The sequence below is a fragment of the Astyanax mexicanus genome, chromosome 12, assembly GCF_023375975.1.
Source record: "Astyanax mexicanus isolate ESR-SI-001 chromosome 12, AstMex3_surface, whole genome shotgun sequence".
NCBI lineage: Eukaryota > Metazoa > Chordata > Actinopteri > Characiformes > Acestrorhamphidae > Astyanax > Astyanax mexicanus.
In genome coordinates, this window is record NC_064419.1 from 36,529,875 (window position 1) to 36,548,621 (window position 18,747).

Here is an 18,747-nt window from a genome sequence, read left to right on the forward strand (position 1 = left end):
GCCCCACACCCTTGTCATCACAGTCCTTTACAACAGATGGTGTGAAGGACAGAAGCAAGTGAATCTGTCTGACTGCCAAAGTCATGTCAGACAAGGACAGCTCAATTTTTTACACCCAGTCAACACAGTTCATTTGTATTTCTGTCTAATACATTTAGGGATGGTCTATTTTATAAAGAACTATTGTTGTTTACTAATATAAAAACAAAGGCAAATAAAACTGCAGACATTTCCTTTTCCAAAAGTTCAAGAAATTCATATATTCTACAGTAAAAAAAAAAGAGCATAACATCCAATAAAAAATAAATTTAATTCTTTGGTCCTAGCAAACCAAAAACAAAACTTAGAGCTACCTGCCCCAAAAAAATAGTTGCTGACCCCCCATTAATCATTACTTTGGAGTTTGCATATACTCCTTTACATACTTAGCCATCATTATTTTCATTATATTTACCATCACAACTATAACTATAAATCAGTACACCTAATCTTTGAGGGTGATTGGATTGGTCATCTGATGTTTTGCACTTTTGTAGTTTTTTAATATCTTAAACTTTTGGAGATTTTTGTAAAGAAACCTTATTCTGGAAGAATCACAATAAGAAGACAAATCCTATTAAGGGCATAAGAAAGTGTAACTAAAATTGAAACTGGAAACTTCCAACAGAAAGCAAAAAAATAATTAATTCAATCAAGAGACAACTGTATTTTTTATTTTGGGTGGGGAAAAATGTTCTAAATGTATGTACATAAATCACTGTAAAAATCATCTTTACCATAAACAGTGAATGTTCCACATGATCAGATAAGTTCACATATCAAAACAAGTGTCACTGCCTTAACCAAATAATAGATTAAAAAATAATAATAATAAAAATAGTTTTTCACAAACTGAATTCATGAAGTAACACCAGTCATTGCTTGTTTCTGTACTGATCAGCTGACCAAAAATGTAATCTTCCTTCATTTGCAGGAGAGGCAGTTACTTCTTCTTCTTCTTTCCCTTCTTTCCTCCTTCTCCTTGTTGAGCTCCTGAATCCCCTCCACCACTTTTCTGTGTTCTAGTCTTCAACTTTGGGATCATCTCAGCAACATAAAACATAACATCTTTCCCTAACAAAGACAACAAAACAAAAAACATTTTTTAAGCATAATGAATCAATAAACATTTTAAATACCAAAGAAGACCAGTATTGCAGTAGAACAGTACTGTAAATAGACAAACCTGTTTGGTTTAATAAAAATAACACATTCAAATGTCAACAGTTTAAACTAAGTTCAGTGTTAAAATTAAGAGTAACAGCAACAGAAATTAAAATGTGTAATTCAGAATGAGAATTTGATATTATTTTTGTAAAGAAGTAATGTAAAATCAAAGATTATTAAACCAAGTATTATAGTATACTTACTTGAGGCAAACTTCTCCTGGCACAAAGTGTCATCTTCCTGTTTGATCTGAACCCTCACTCTTCCTCTGAACTCTCTATTCCATTCCCTTGGATACATCTTGTTCTGTATGTTGATGCAAAATATAATCAAATAAAATGTCATCAGAGTACTCAAAAATTTAGTGAGCGTCAGATTTACAGATGGCAACACCTTGTTAAACCAAATTGTTCAAGGAAGCTGTCAATGGCTACATTGACACAGATATCCAGCCTGTACAACTGAAGTGAGCAGAAAAGCATCTCAGAATGCACATGTCGAACAGATGGACAGATGGGCTCCAACAAGAAGACCTCTTCAGATTCCACCTCTGTTCATTGAATGACAAGATAACTGAGACTACATTCAGAACAGGCTTGCCAAAAACTGAAACATCAGGTTAGGTGGCCATTTATGCTAAGGCATATGCTAAGGCATATAGACAGTAAGGTCAAAAATTGGCATCAACAGGAATCCACAGACTGAGGCTGTTTTGAGAGGCTGTTTTTTAATTCTGTATTAACACAGTGTTACTAATAAAATCTTATATATCCTTAAATATCTTATTTGTATCCAGATTGATTTTAATAGACTCTTAAATCAGATCTTAACATGTCTTCTGCTTAATGCAACAAGTATTAAATCAGAGTGTAAATGTCCAAGAAAATTGCCACACTTAGCTCCTAGAACCACTTACAGTTATTTTTTTTATAACTCTTAAAACGTTATGAATATGAACTTGTTTTTATTGCATTATTTAAGGTCTGAAAGCTCTGCATCTTTTTTGCTATTTCAGCCATTTCTTTTTTTCTGCCAATAAATGCTCTGACAATATTTTCATTTGGAATTTGAGAGAAACATTTTCCTTAGTTTACCCAAACGTTTATCTTTTAATAGCTAATTACTGATTCTGACACTGAAGTGGTCTCAATTTTTTTCCAGAGCTGTAAAAAAACAGCAACCCAAGCAAATTCATTTGTAATCTCCAGATATGCAAGTCCGATCTAATCACTTACAAATAACGGTGCAGTCACCTCAGCAATCCTGATTTGTAATAAAAATCAAATTTTCCTGCAGTCTAATTTAGCCTAAGGTCCCCTATTTGGTGTGAAACAAATACTGGAAGAACAGTACCTCAACATTGACATTCATTCCTGCAGCAGTAAGAACATCCCTTATTTCAGCACAGGACGGGTTCTCCACAGCCTATGAAAAAAGTAGAGAGAGAGAGAGAAAAAAAAAAGATAATTATAATAGTAATAATAATAATAATAAAAATAAAGCATGGTGTCTTTTACAATGGAAGTCAGAAATAGATCTAAAGGGGAAAAAAATATATATATATACCTACAGTACATAGCTTTCATGACAAAGGTCTAGACACAATAAATAAAAAAAACCTCTGTCTACGACACTCACTTTCTCAATTGGTATTCTTCGACCCTCTGCTAATGTCTTTTTACTGTTGATGTAAGCTGGATATATACACAGGAACCTGTTAAATGTGGATAAAAACATTTGAAAATCAGATCAAAGCACAAAACGTAACATGAAACCACAATTAATGAGTGCCTTAGCTAAAAAGTTTAGTCACATAAAAAAGATGTTTTAACAGCCATTAAATATACTTCCATACATGTATGTACAATTATCCCCAGACACAAGGACAAAATAGCTTAAAAACACATTTACTTACTTAGATTTAGGAAAGCTATAATCCCCAAACACAAAAGAAGGTTTTTTTATGTGGGTCAACCTTTGCCCTATTTTGGGAAATTATTATAACTTATTCTTAACTTCATCCTTGGCATTAAGCAGAACAGAATTTGGGAGTGTTAAAGGAGTTTCTGGAGGTGCTGAACAATTTTAATTGTAATATTGGAGGTATTAAAGCACACACACATACAACAATCACATTTATTATTGAGGACAGATCTGCACACTCTTGGTATTTCAATCCGAGTGTCTTTAAGAGGTAAAGTCATCCAAAATAGCTATCTCAGCATCTTGAAGCAGTTTTTGGAGGTGCTGAACAACAGTTGCTGCTTTTCTTTCTTGCTGTAAAGCTCCAGCTTGTCCCAAATCACCATCTCAGTTGATGATCAGGTTTAGATCAGGCGATTGTGGAGAACAAACACATTTTTTGTGTTTACAAAATAATTCCAATATGCGTTCCTTAACTGTTTTAATGTCCTTAACATTATTCTACAGTGTATAAAATACATTAAGTCAAGAAACACATTGAATGAGAAGGTGTGTCCAAACCTTTGGCTGGTTCTATTTACAGTAAAGGTTACATATGGAACATAAATAAATGTAGAGATTCCCAACCCTACTTTTAATTGAACTTTATTAATTAACCAACGTAACTAAAATGTTTTGCAACCGATTTACAGCCCGTGTTCGTGTATTTTCATGAGAAAACCAGCGTTAGTTAGCTGTAAAGCTGAGTCTAGCGTTTGTACACGTTTCATAGGAAGCTGGTGGTCAGTGGAGATTCAGGATAGCATTAGGTAGTCTTCTAACTTTTTAGGCCGAAGCCGTGTTTGTATGTTCACTTACCTAGTTTCATCAGCGGGGTTCTTCGTTAAATAGGCCATTTTGATCGTGTTCAACTGTTTCCTAAAACGAAGCGGCTGTTTTTATTCGGTTTAAAGCAGTGCTCACATTGTAGTCAGGCAGCGGCTCAGACAGCTACACGCTCTTCTCCGTGTAAACTTACCGGGTCAGTACCACATCGCCCCTGCTGTTCAGGAGGCAGAAACACAGCGGTATGTATGTAAGACTGCTGTAGTCCTGCAGCCTGATAAAGACACCAATACAAGATCCAACTCAGTTTTAAAAAAATGTTTTATAATAAAACAATCTCTTTAATGCAGATTTTACTAGTAGAATCTCTCCTATCATATATTAACTATGATATTTTACCTGTAATAGGTCTGCAGATTTATATTAAATTAAAAGTATATACATTTTTAATTTGTTACGTATTATATTATATAACTTACTTTATATAATTGTATTTATATTATATTTATATTAAATACAATATTAAATATCTTATATTTATTTATATTATATAGTATATTTCTTTCATTCCACCCGAAAAACAGGGATGTGTTATTTTTATTATTAGCTTCACACAATACAGAACAATATACAATCATACAGACTCTTGTAGAGTATATCATAACTACAAAGCAAAGTTATTCAATGAGAATCTCAGAACAATGTTTTTCTTTTTCTTTTTTTACAAATCTGGTGTGAGATGATGTTAGCAATTTTTCATTTTTTCAATTTACTTAATGTAGAATAATATGAACATTATGCATATATATATATGAAAATGAAATAATTTGAATATTATATTTTGGTTGCATCTTTGCATGTTGATGATTGATAAATGCATATATTTGCACATGTTTATTATTTATGTAGTACTCTAATAACATGTTGATACCTGCAACTCTTAAATATGGTTTAATTCATCATTGCACTGCTTTTCAATCTGTGTAATTCTATGCATTTGTTTTACTTTTGTTTTACTTTTTACTTTCTTGTATATATTCTTGCACCTTTTGTATTAATGTAGTAAATAAACTATATATGTTTTGTAAAATGTAATGCTGAAGTACTGAAAGTAAAAGTACAGTACTGTAATATGTAGTTATTACCGAAATCAGTGGAAAGTTCTCAGAGTGAAAGGCAGAATGAGAGCAGCAAGGTCTTCTTATAACATTACCTTGATCTCTTGATTCACTCACTGATAAGAAGCTTCATCAAACCCGGTGACAGTGGAAAGCATTTAGCTACTGCTCCGGTTTTAGTGATAATGTGGGTTTGGAATGATTCCTAACAATTTTATAATTGTACCAAGTAACGATGCAGCACATACATAATGTCATAGAGTAAAAGTATTAAACTCATGGAAAATATGTAGTGGAGTAAAAGTGGAAGTAGGAGAAAAATATTACTGCAGTATATACAGATACAGCATTTTAGTACTTAAGTATACAGTAATGAAGTAGTTTGTCACTATACATCTTTGGTAGCAATGGATTTACTGCATAAAACCTGCCTACTGTAGATAAACTGAAATATATAGGCATGTTTTATTTTCTTTCTTGGCAATATACTTTATTCTACTTTTCAAATTAAAGGAATATAAAGGACAAGCTGTTATACACTATTTTTAATTTCAGTTTTTAGCTGTTTAACTCCATATAACCTCATTCATACAGGACTCTCTCGCGGGCTCCCTCTAGTGGTTTGCAGCTGTAATAGGAGGTGGGCAGGCTCTCCATAAATCAGCTCTGGTACTACGGAAGCCGTGACTACTGAGCATGCGCAGAGAAACTAGCCGACTAGCCTTCTTCTAAGCAACCAGACTGAAGAGCAAATCCAAAACCTCCTTTTTGTCAGTGTTCAGAATTAAGGTAATGTACGTGTCTGTGATTGTTCCAGCCTTTAAATAATTAGTTCACGGTATAATTTAGCTTAACTGTGACAAGTGTAACTATGCAGCTAACAAGCTAAGCTAACCTAGCTACCTAACATTAGCTGGTGTTCCTATGGTTAAACTACTAGCTTGTGTTGTCCATAACACCTAGCCAGCGAGCTATGTAAACATACAATGGAAAAAACTATGGGAAATCACAAATTAGTACTGTAGTGTTATTAAAAATAAGGTGAATTAAGTGTCATTTAAGGTAATACATAGAATTTATCCAGTTAAACATGTTTTATTAAGTTTTAAATCTCTATGGCATGATCTATTCAACAATTCTTTGGTTATTACAGCATTCTATACCATGTCTTATTTTTGTTGCATGTATTTATTTATTTATTTATTTATTTGATAAATATTTATATCTTGGTACAAGACATATGTATGTCCAAAACAATGATGCATTCTAATGGGTCATAAATAAAAATGTATATGTGCAATAATATGTAAAGAAGTATAATTTGCTGTATATATTTTTACTAAATTCATACATTCTTGTTGAAAACTTTTTATTTATTTGTTGCCTTTGGGAAACATTATGTGGATTTGTTAAAGCAGTGGTGCTTCCAATAATCAGCTTGTTATCAAAACAAAGACCATAAGAAATTGTCTTAAAAAAGTTCCCTTAGAAAAAATCCCCCAAATAGTGGTGTGATTCAATTATAATTCATGCAAAATAGGGTTCATTTAGACATTGGAGATACCTGTTTTTTGCAGAATCAAACGATTGTTTATTTATTTAAACACTGTTGATATTAGGAAAAAGTGAAATCGTATTTAATATTTTAAAAATATTTTTATTTATTAGAAAATTACATTTTGCCTATAGAATATTTAATATTTTGTTTGAAATTGATGATTTAATTAGTCTACAAATACAATCAATGTGGCCAAGCTAGATTACTAGTATGACCAAGCTTGACCATGCTAGTCGATCGTTAAGACCAAGCATGACCAGGTTGAACCAACCAACAAGAACACATTGGTTGATCAGCAAGAGCAAGCATGATCAATATCAAACGCAAAATATGTTAGTCAAGAGCTGGTTAACCAGCTAATTTATGATACCAACATAGGTTATGATTTTGTTCTGGATTACAAGATTTTCATCCACCTTGACTATCAAAGACCAGCTTAGACCATCTACCAGCAAAAGCTGATCTTGAGCTAGAAAATAAATTGATTAAAACATAAGACTAAAGATAAAAAAAAAATGTTTTTTTGCTTTCTTATCGCAGAAACCACAAGGCCAACGGTGATATTCTTGCTGTACTGCATTAATGGATGGATGGATGTATGCTTGCATTATAAAGACAACCAAGAAAACCAGCATGATTTAATGCTCATAACGCAGAGGAACCTTGAGGACTTCCCATCTCGTGTTTTGAAAAAATTTACACCTTGGTTTCCATCTGGTGCTGACAAATATTTGCCAATCAAACCTAAAAAGGCTCCCCCAGTAATTTCACCCAAGCATTTAAAAAGTGCCAGATGCTGCCTGCAGAGGGAAGAGTTTGTTGTTCTCAGTTGCTGTCCTGATGATGAACAATTTGAAGAGGCCCGCAAGAGAAAATTTGCAACAAGCTCAGAAGGCATCGATGGAGAGTGGAATAATGCACAACTTGAAAATGAATCAAAGAAATTTAGACGGTCATGGAGTGTCTTTTCACATAAAACAAAAACAGCTGAGAGCGTACAGCCATTCTCTAGACAGTTCCACATGGCTATTCAGACATTTGGACTTCACCACCACCAGAGAGCAAAATGGATTATTTGTGAGCTAAACTGTGCACCAAACAGTATTGAAGAGGTCTGGTCCAGACTCAGCCATGCCATTAAGCACTCCAGGCTTCCAACATGCAATGCTAATTTACAGAGGAGTTTGGCACAGATTTGGGTTTACTCAGATGTGTTTTACTGTGAATATATTGGTCATTTCTTGAGACACAAATTACAGCTCTCAGGGGAGATTAATTTAGCAGTCCATAAACTGGGGAACATTTTTAAGTTGTAAATATGTTGTAGATTGTACAGTTAATGTTTTTACTACAGCCGAATCATTAAGGAACAAGTCCTGACTGGCTGTCACTGATTTCTAAATTTTCAATAAAATATGTTGTGGACAACATGTTAAGGCAAAAATCTATGAAATCTATTGTCATTAATTGTAATTAATTAAATAATTATTGTCATTGTTCATTGTAAGTTTTGAAAGTCCATATATTAACGTCTGAAATTTGATTGAACTTAAAATGATTTTCATGGTAGAAGAAGTCATTGTCAACATGATATGGACATGACCTCAATATTTTATTATGCTGACCTCAATATTGCATATTTAGTTGACTTTGTAAGAAAAGCAGAGTAACATAAGCTGGTATGTCAACTTTATTACATTTTTTATTAATTATTGTATTTATTTATGTATTTAAATTTTTTTTCCAGAGTCTAAATATCCAAAATATTATATAAAATAACGTGTAAATGCATAATTTATTTCTTTTTGTAAATTGGAATTTACACATGCATCTGAAAGAAGTATGAATTTGGATATAAAATGTTTAGTGTCTAACTACTTTGAGTTTCAGACACACTGCGAATGTTCTTGGCAGTTATTAAAATCTACTTTTTTGAGCAGTAAGAAAACACAATTTAGCATTTTAATAAATACAAATAAATGTAAGTACTGTAGACTATTAGTGTAGTCCAGCACGGTTTGTAATTTCCATGCTCTAAGCCTATGTTTAGTCCACAAGTCCAGATCTGATTTTTGGCATGTCTAGATTGGTCCAGATAGATTTTTGATAGTTTAGACAGCCAGATACCGTATTAAATTTCAAGGTGGTTTAAAATCTAATTGCAATTGCAATTAGTATGCGCCTTAGTCTGGTCCCTCTAACTGGATTTTAATGTTCCTTGTCTTGGAATGTGACTCAAGGGTCTATCTAAGGTCCCTCTCTCAAATGTCTCAATAAATGCAATTTGGGCTTTATTTTCATGCATTGCATTTGTAGTTCCGAAATTTAATAAAATTTCACTGATTTTACGACACACTTAACTGCACTAGACCCTATTTTAAGTGTAGAAACAGTTGCTTTTCTTGTGTGTGCAAAATTGTACATTTATTTATTATTGGTTTGTTGAAAAAAAATATTACATGCTTACTGTAAAAGTACTACTTTACATCTAAAGTGGCCTTAATTTTGCATTTACGTGATATTAAAAGGTCTTATAACCTCTAAAATTAAATGTTATCATACCTGAAGATATCCTGTAGTGTTAAAGTATTCTTGGAACATGTGATTCATGGTGATTGAGTAACTCTTAACCGTGTTAACCACAGAAACATGTTGCAAGCGCTGCAGCAACAACTACTGTAGATGTGGTTCTTTTCCTCACAGCATGGTGATGTGATGATGTCAAGAAAAGGCAAGTACTTTTTGTTTATTGCATTATTATTTTATTATTACATTGATGGTTTAGGTTTCATTATTGTAACATATAGACAACACTGATAACCATAGAAATGTTGGAAGGATGACGCAACATGCAATTCAATTAAGAGCATACATAGTGATTTTGTGTTTTGGCTCCGTCCTAAATTTATATATTAATTTGAATTTTTACCACAAACTTTTGCTGATTTTAAAGCGTATTTACTGTTTATTTCCTTGATTAAGGGATAATAGGAAATACAAAAAATAATGGCACACTACATAGAATTAAGTGTGAATTTTATAATTTTATAAATATAATTAAGTGTGATTGGGACAGGTCAAATTGATTTTCAGCTGTAAATTGCTTAATTTCTTACGAGAAAGAATAAAAAAGGTTTTGCTGAACCCTATATTAAAATGTGAACAATATTTAAATGAACATCTTAAGTATAACAAAATCGGTTAAAACATTTCTGGAGCAAAATAGGCCCTGTTTCACCCTGTGTTGTGTGTGTTTTTTTTTTTTTTTTTTTTTTTTTTAGATAATGTTAAATTCTAAAAAAGAAAAAGAAATCATGCAATAAAACATGCAGAAAGGTTGTGTATTAGTTTTATTTCTTAAAGAGTATTAACAACTGTACAAAAGACTGTAACACAAAGAAAATATTTATAAAATACTGTTTTACATGTCTTTCATTCTATGTATTTTACATGTAAGAATTGTTAAGTTTATTATGTAATTGTGTAAAAAAAACATTTGTTTTTGTCAGCAGATTCATTTTAAAAGTTGAGGATGAAGAATAGACACGCTTTCTGTTTGCTTCTCTGTTTGGTCCACCTATGTCATTGTGAGTAGTGTGGAACTAAAATATTATTTATATTTAAATCATAAATCAATTACATCAGCAATTGATCAAATTAATTAAGCTCATATATATTTGTAATTATTAGATGGATTTGCCCAGTGGCATGGAGGAAAGCAAGTGAAAAGTTACAGTTATAAAGGTAAATGCATTTCTAAAGTTAAATACATACACATGTAATAAGATTTTTCTCTGATGGGCCATTGTGGAATAAATGTACAACAATAATAACAACTACCAATTTTTGTTCTTTAGATTTAGTGATGTTTAATAGAATCAAGTTATTCACTTAAGGCCGGTGTGAGTAGTTAATGTGGTTATGATTTATCTGTTCTGCTGAAGTATGATGCTGTGAATGTTTATTATGATAATTGCACTCCGTTCACTCTTGTTTTGCATTATAACGGTATGGCAAAAACACGTTACTGAACATTAGTTCTGATTCTAGTGGAGGATCTTGGCAAGATGCATTGATATCTTTATCTAACACCAAGCAAAAGTTGTATCCTATGTTCATTCTTCTATGGGAAACTTTAAGTAAGATATATCATGGGTTAAACAACAGAAAGCTAGGGCAAACTATAAAAACACAAACTTCAATTCATGTTTCAAAATATCAATTAACAGTAGTTACATCAGTAACAAACATTGTTAAACGGTTAAGTAATTTGTCAGTTATTTAATAGTTGACACTAGTTACAACTTTCATAATCATTACTTCATTTTAATACTTAATTGAGACATTATTTAAAAAATGCAATGATTAATAATGTTGTAATTACTGTCAATTAATATTCAGTTAAGCCACTCTTTTCTAAGTACCCTTTAATTAATGCACCCTTATTGTAAAGTGTTACAAAAACCTTTTTCATTATTATATGGAAATGCTGCAAAAAATCCTAGCAACATTCCAAAGTAAAGGTAGTAAACTATACAGGTAAACCTGAACTAATGTCTTTAAAAAAATTGGCAAAAAGAATTTCACAAAAATGCTATTTCCTAATTTAAACTGCAGAGAATTAGACTGTCAAATAGACAGAACATTGGAGAAGGTTATATATGTAGTGATAAAATGCAAAAATTCTATTCTTCTTTAAAACATACCTTTTATCTGTTTTTGCAAATGAACTAGTTATCTGGAACTGTGTAGTTTATTTGAACCATCTGTTTCACGTTGCATTAGCTTGTATGAATTGTTATCACTGATTTTTGTTTATTTAAACAGAATTTACTGTGACTGTTCGAGACCTGAAACAATGTGATGGACAGGACAATGTTTGTGTTTTGCACAATAGAGACTGCAACTGTATGCTATCACCTCGTACCGGTAAAGTGTTTTTTTGGTCCTATATATGTTTTGAATTTAACCATTTACTAATAATAACTGAAGAATTTACATTCAGTCACTATAATCTAAATTTGCTGTCATTTTTTAAATTTGTACATTTTCACTTTATGCTAGACCTGTTCTTGAACATCTCATGTCAGTATCTTGTCTACAAGAAAATGTTTGGGTGCAAATGGATTTATTTAAATGATGTCAGGACTGAGACGATACATTCATTCATTTTGAGTCAGTAAGTATGTCTGTTTTTGTTTATTAAAGTGAGATTTTGTCAGTAAAACAGTACAGAACTTACTGAATAATAAACACTAATGAATAATAATTATTAGTCCGATTGTTAGTGTTAGATGTTAGAGGAATAGAGGAATTAAGTTATTAAAATGTTTGTTAGAACATTTAAAATACATTGTTTATTGTGGGCAGCTCATCTGTTGTACTTTAATACAGGGTACATTAGATATGTTTAATAATGAACTGATCACTTTATATTTCTTTGTGTATCAGGATTATATGCAGATAAAACCAGACTAGATTAAAAAAATCTGATTGCTTAAACAAGACACTTCAGAGGGTGGTCTCTCCCAGTAAAAAAAAACAAAACAACAAAACACCAGTAATAACTGCCGTACAATGGACATATTTGCATATTCTGTCCCACAGCAATTTTAGTCTGACTAACTGGAGAAACATTTGATCTAGCATTTGACTAAGTGTAAATACATGTGGTTAAAATCTGATCATAATACAACCCAGATAAATTAAAGCCAAATAAAGTGACTGTACAATGAGTACAAACAGGCTAAATAAATCAAGCTATATAAAGACAGATTGCAATGAATGCTATGTGATTTGCAAATCACATAGGCTTATTTTCCTCACAATAGAACATGCAGTAGAACACATATCAGATGTGTTTCATTAAATCATTAAATCATTTTAGAACTTGATAGCAGCTACATATCTCATAACAGTTGTGACAGGGCAAAAATAGGCTGATAATAAAAAAACAACAACAGCCTTGATAGGAGCAACTCACATTACTACGATTTTTTTGAGTTTGAAAGTTTATTAAAATTAAATTTTCTTAGAGATTCACCAATCTGCAAAACAACTGTATCTAATAATTGAGGAACAAGTTCTGAAAAACTATAACGGATATCATCTTTGCTTCTGTAAAACTCTGCCTCTCGTAAGTGCTCTTTTATACCCAGTCATGTAAGTTAGATGTAAATTTATGTGTTGCTGCATCAAGTGAGTCTATGTTTTTGATGAATTGGTAAAACACTTTCACTTTCAGTGTCTGATATGTGTAATATGTTCTATTGTAAATAAACGTCATGTAAATTATGCTCGGTAATATCAATGAAAGCTCTATTTGATCAATGAACAGCATTTACTATATATCACTCTCTATTGCATTATCATTGGGATGGTCTCTTTTCTGTATTTCAGAACTACAGAGATCATTCACTGTCCATCCATGTTCAGTTCTGCTGGTGAATTTAATTTAACCATAAAGACAAAGGATCCCATCAACAAAATGGAAACATGTTCAGAAGTCTACTCAGTCTCTATTGGAAAAATAAGTAAGCTCACACACTTTAGTCAGTGTCTCTTATAATTAAAAAGGGTCTGGGTCTTAATAGTTTTTACTAATAAATACTGTAGATCTAAAAAATAGATTGATTTTAATTTTTTTTGGGTTGTGTATTAATATTAAATACTTACAAAGATCTGTGTTTTAGCTCAGGCTCCACAACCTACTATCACATCAGTGCGGGCGGGAAAGTCATCACTGAATGTAACATGGACCACTAAATGGTTTACCAAAACATGTAAGATACATCTCAAACAGTCCACCATGGAACAACTGATAGAGGTATGTGAAATAAAATATCATTTCACGCAATAACCGATGTAGTAAGTAAAATTCATACTGCCTGGCCAAAAAAAAAATCTTCACCTGGATTTAAGTAAGTAAATAATGTGGGGTTGATGCTGCAGTTGGTCTGCAGGTCTAGGTTCAGCAACAGTATGTGCTGAAAGAACGAGGTCAGCTGACTACCTGAATATACTGAATATAGAAGTTATTCCCAGGTTATTCCATCAATGGATTTTTTCTTCCCTGATGGCACGGGCATATTCCAAGGTGACAATGCCAGGATCCAAGAGTGTTTCAGGGAGCATGAGATCATCATTTTTACACATGGATTGAGATTTCACCACAGAGTCCAGACCTTAACTTCATTGAGAATCTTTGGGATGTGCTGGATGGAGAAGTGCTGCTTTGTGCAGTGGTCAGACTCTACCATCATCAATACTGCTGCAAGATCTTGGTGAAAAATTAATGCAACACTGGATTGAAATAAATCTTGTGACATTGCAGAAGCTTATCAAAACAATGCCAGAGTGAATGTGTGCTGCAATCAAAGCTAAAGATGGTCCAACTAAATATGTGTGTGATTTTTTTTGGCCAGGCAGTGTATTTGTCTGATATTAAAGTTTGTTTGATAATCTGAAAAATGTAAGCATGACAAAAATGCAAAATAAAAAAATCTGTAGGGGAGCAAATACTTTTTTACACCACTGTATATCCCACTCTGTTTTCAGGTGTCTGTTAAAAATGAAAATGAAAATGGTGATGAATTTTTTCATGTTATTGATGGTTTGCAAGCCTTTAGCCAGTACAATCTTACTATTGCCTGCAAAGCTTATGGCCTGTGGAGTGAATGGAGTGGCGAATTTCAAAGAATGACATTAGAGGATGGTAAGTAGAAAAAGTGTTGATCACATAAGGTTCAATGTGATTGTTTTACACTCATCGTTAAAGAAATAGTTGCAAAAATAGTTGCACCTAGAAGAAAGTGTTTTGCAGAATTGCAATGCTTAAGGTCACCAGGAACAATAAATGATTCAATGATTTTCCTGTTGGAACAATGCACCAGCGTGTTTGTTCTGAGAGTGTATGGCCACTGGATGCAAAGCCTTGTAAATTTGGGTTTTCAGTGCCTGTAATGAAAACCAGGGTGATCCAAGTTTAATTCCTGTCTGTTGATTATTTCTGGGTTCAGCTATTGTTTTGATTATGTGTGTAAACAGTCATATTTAATATAATAATAGACATCTTTTTTCTGTTTTAGCACCAACTGTATCACCAAAAGTCAGTTACTGTGTTGAGTCGTTAGACAAAATATTAGAAACTCAAAAGGTGTTACTTGTATGGAAGGTAAGCTCAAGATACCTTGTGTTCTGCCTCGTTAAACCTGTAAAATACACATTTTCTAGTAAAAATGAAACTGTATATTACGTTTATTAGGCTTTAGAGAAAAATGAAGCTCGAGGAGTCATTCTTGGATATGAAGTGACCTATACATCAATCACGCATCCATCTCCAGAGAGAATCAACACCACTGACCTGAAGGCTGAGCTAGTGGTGGCTGCAGGAGACTACAACATATCTCTGAGGGCCTTTACCAGTGCTGGACCATCTCCTCCTCGTCATGTTCCAATCAGCACTGTTTTCTGTGAAAGTGAGCTGAACATTTTCTACCTGTTTTATATTTTACATCATATTTAGGCTTTAATATGCCTTTTGCTCTTGGCAAGTGAAGGATGAATAACATCTTTTAACTGTCACTGAATCATCACACAGTTTGCAGCCTTTTCCTGATTGTGCAAGACTTTTTCACATATCAGTTTTATCTGCCTGTGAGGAAACTAGATGTACTGTGTTTGTTATCTTGCACCAACTATTGCGCTAATCTTTGAAGGGCTTATTGAGGAATCTGTCAGTAAGTTTTTAATTTAATTTAATTTTATGAATTCACTTGTCTATTAAAATGCATGAAAATAATGCAGAAAACTAAAATGTAGTCAACATAAATAGGTTTTGTTATTTTACACAGCCCTTAATGGGGCTTATAGTCCTCTTAAGGATAGAAAATTAACAAGCTACATCAAAAATGTTATGAAAATACACTGTATTTATTGAAGTTGCGCACACACACTTTTTTCACATTTTTCTGATTGTGAGAGGAAAACAAATCCTTAGAAACAGAAAAAAACAATTGTGTTTTAAATGTGCAGAATGGCATTAGAAGAGGATGAGTTTATTTTAATAATCCTTTAATTTTTGTAAACAGGTTTGCCTAGAGTAAAAGGACTCTGGGCTAGCAGTAATGCAGATTCACTGAATATTCAATGGGAAATGGATCAGAGAGCAGCAAGTGAGACTGAATTTGCTATTGAGCTGATTTCTTCTGGTGATGCTTCCTCTAAGCAGTGGAAAAGAGTTAATGGCAGTGCATTTTCAACTGTTCTGAAAGGTAAGATTCTCAAGTTTTCCCTATTTTGTAGACACCCAAAGTCCTTAGGTTTTTGCATGACACCGACAAAATATAGCACTTTAACAATGTTTCAGTCATCTATCTGTTTCAGGGAGTATCAAACAATTAGAAACCTACAATATCAGAGTGTATCCCCTTTCTGGCGGTCTCTGTGGACCTCCAGAGTCAATCCAGGCCAGCTTAGAAAGTGGCAGTAAGTAAAAATGTAGAATGTCTAGAATGTTTATTAAACTATAGATATATTTTTAAATAATTTCTCTAATTAAGTGGTTGGTTTCTACAGCCCTCTTAGAAATCGTTCAGCTCCAACGTCTGAACATGACAAAGACATCGGTGACAGTTCAATGGGTGTGGCAAAAAAAGGTCAGCAGCACTAATGTCCTTCAGTACAGAGTCACATTAGTAGGTGGACCCGAAACAAGATGTAAGCTAATTAACTTATTTTTTTAAATAAAGTATTTTAAACAATATATTAAATAAACAATACCACATATACAATAAATTCATATTTTATTCCCCCCTTTTTCTTCAGCAATAGTAATTTTCCCACATCAATGGCAACATTCATTCCACAAACTACAGGCATATGTCAAATACTCAGTCTATATCTATGCAGAAACTGCAGCTGGTCATTTTTCAAAGGAACACATTGAGTTTACCACACCTCTTTTAGGTAGGTAATCATTTTCTTTCTGGATAGATTATTTAGAATAAGAATCAATTTGTTTCAATATGTGCTGTTTCAATTTTTGTATTTTCTCTTCAGAAAATGATGAAGTAGTAAAAGCTGCTCTTCCGGTGATACTTCTGATTATTGGATTTGCCATTTTATCAATTCTCTCCAGAACAATGTAAGTAAAACCTGGTCACCTAAGTTTCATTTATCTTGTTAAAAATAACTTTTCTACAACTCATACAAAAAAAAAAAAAAACATTTTCACGTCTTTAGACCCTGAACCAAATACTAATCTATTCACAATGCAATCATTGATTTTCCTCTATTACAGTTACAAAGACTACTTCTTCCCCAACATTGCTAATCCTGGCCATAGTCTCATTGGACATTGGCTGCTAAATCCTCTACATGAGGTAGGTCTAATGATGAATAGAAATCTATCTTTTTACAAAAAATTAATATATAAAATAATAAATATATAACAATTAAGAGACCACTCAAGTTTCTGAATCAGTTTCTCTGATTTTGCTATTTATAGGTATATGTTTGAGTGAAATAAACATTGTTGGTTTATTCTATAAACTACAGACAACCTTTCTGCCAAATTCCAAAAAAAAAAATCGTAACATAGAGCATTTATTTGCAAAAAATGAGAAATGTCTGAAATAACAAACAATGCAGAGCTTCCAGATCTCAAATAATGCAAAGAAAACAAGTTTATATTCATACAGTGTTAAAAGTTAAGAAATCAATATTTGGTGGAATAACCCTGGTTTTCATTCATAGTTTTCATGCATCTTGGCATATTCTCCCCCACCAGTCTTACACACTGCTTTTGGATAACTTTATAGCACTCCTGGTGTAAAAATTCAAGCAGTTCAGCTTGGTTTGATGACTTGTGATCATCCATCTTCCTCTTTATTATATTCCAGAGGTTATTAATTTGGTAAAATCAAACTTAAAATTTTTAAGTGGTCTCTTATTTTTTCCTTGTATGTGTGTATATAAATGGACAAATGTAATAAACATAAAACATGCAGAAATATTAAACATCCTTAAAAGCTATTCTTTTGGATGAATTTCATTTGACAGAGAGCTGCCGTTGTGAGTGTGTTGAAACTGGAGGATTTCTCAGTGACCAATCATCTCACTGAGAAGTGTCTAATACAAACAGAGGACCAAAAGTCTTTAGAACAGGAGGAGTTTGATGAACATATGACTCTCTCTGATATGTCCAAGACATACCCCGATATTGATCCAGTGGAGAATTCTGATGGTTTGGAAAATTCTCTGACTCGCTCTCCTGCTCTTACTGAGTATGTTGATTTGCCTTCAATTCCTGATAATTTTGATTATGTTGGAAATGATCATATTCCTGATAACTAACTTACTGTTTGTAATTCCAACTGAGATAGAAGTGACTTTTCTGTAACTGTGAGAGCAACCTTTATAGCAGCTATATAACTGGATTATATTGTTGACTTATGCACCTTTAGGAAATGTAGCGCTTGTATACCAATCTTTTTTTAACCAGTCTTTTTTCTTTTTTTGTGTGTGTAATAATACTCTTTAAGTATCACTAACAGTGATTTTAGTGAAACCGCAGTATAAATGTAAATAAATATACAATGTAAATATATGGAGCTTTACTGTATATTGAACCTTGCTGTGTACTTTTAAAATATAGCTGTGTATTTGACAGTAATGACAACTTAAGACAAGTTAAACTCTATATTTTCACTTTATTTACAATAAAAGTGTGAAACTGTTTCACAGAAAGAACTAATTTTCCTAATCTTTTCTATTCACAATTTTTCATTTAAATAATATCACAAATATTTACAGAATGTATTGCAATATAGTTCATACTTAACAGCGTGATTAGTATTCTCAAACTAAAAACAATGGTAATAAATGGTGAATGATATTGCATAATTAACCCACAGTACAAAATAAACTTATATTTTTATAATAAATGTTTTTCAGTTACTCACAAAGTGAGTATATTTAGGGAGTTGCACATTTACAAACCCTGAAAGCATGAATAAAAGTTAAAAAGATGTGATTTTTGAGCTTATCAAAAAAAAATTACAATCACTGTACATTTGTAGTTATTTTTTAAGCATATTTATGAATTTGGCAAATAAT

At 32.5% G+C, this 18,747-nt stretch overlaps 3 protein-coding genes across 3 annotated transcripts; 2 read left to right on the forward strand and 1 right to left on the reverse strand.

Annotated features, from left to right (window-relative positions):
* Window positions 1–691: 691 nt before the first annotated feature.
* On the reverse strand, window positions 692–4,171 carry srp19 (signal recognition particle 19). The gene is made up of 5 exons (XM_007260762.3): window positions 3,988–4,171; window positions 2,845–2,920; window positions 2,560–2,631; window positions 1,410–1,512; window positions 692–1,113 (listed from the first exon to the last, which is right to left on the reverse strand). The coding sequence occupies exons 1-5, from the start codon at window positions 4,023–4,025 to the stop codon at window positions 983–985; spliced, it is 420 nt and encodes a 139-aa protein (XP_007260824.2). The 5' UTR covers window positions 4,026–4,171; the 3' UTR covers window positions 692–982.
* A 1,565-nt stretch (window positions 4,172–5,736) lies between these two features.
* Window positions 5,737–8,074, forward strand: zgc:101664 (uncharacterized protein LOC450064 homolog). Its single transcript, XM_007260763.4, has 2 exons — window positions 5,737–5,861; window positions 7,171–8,074. Exon 2 carries the CDS (start codon window positions 7,221–7,223, stop codon window positions 7,944–7,946), a length of 726 nt encoding a protein of 241 aa, XP_007260825.3. The 5' UTR covers window positions 5,737–5,861; window positions 7,171–7,220; the 3' UTR covers window positions 7,947–8,074.
* Window positions 8,075–9,068: 994 nt separating this feature from the next.
* Window positions 9,069–18,374, forward strand: LOC103036837 (interleukin-6 receptor subunit beta). The gene is made up of 16 exons (XM_007260769.3): window positions 9,069–10,217; window positions 10,321–10,374; window positions 11,458–11,559; window positions 11,695–11,809; window positions 13,030–13,163; window positions 13,323–13,456; window positions 14,188–14,344; window positions 14,718–14,803; window positions 14,894–15,107; window positions 15,720–15,902; window positions 16,015–16,116; window positions 16,207–16,347; window positions 16,456–16,596; window positions 16,690–16,774; window positions 16,931–17,012; window positions 17,692–18,374. The coding sequence occupies exons 1-16, from the start codon at window positions 10,163–10,165 to the stop codon at window positions 17,983–17,985; spliced, it is 2,079 nt and encodes a 692-aa protein (XP_007260831.3). The 5' UTR covers window positions 9,069–10,162; the 3' UTR covers window positions 17,986–18,374.
* Window positions 18,375–18,747: the final 373 nt, after the last annotated feature.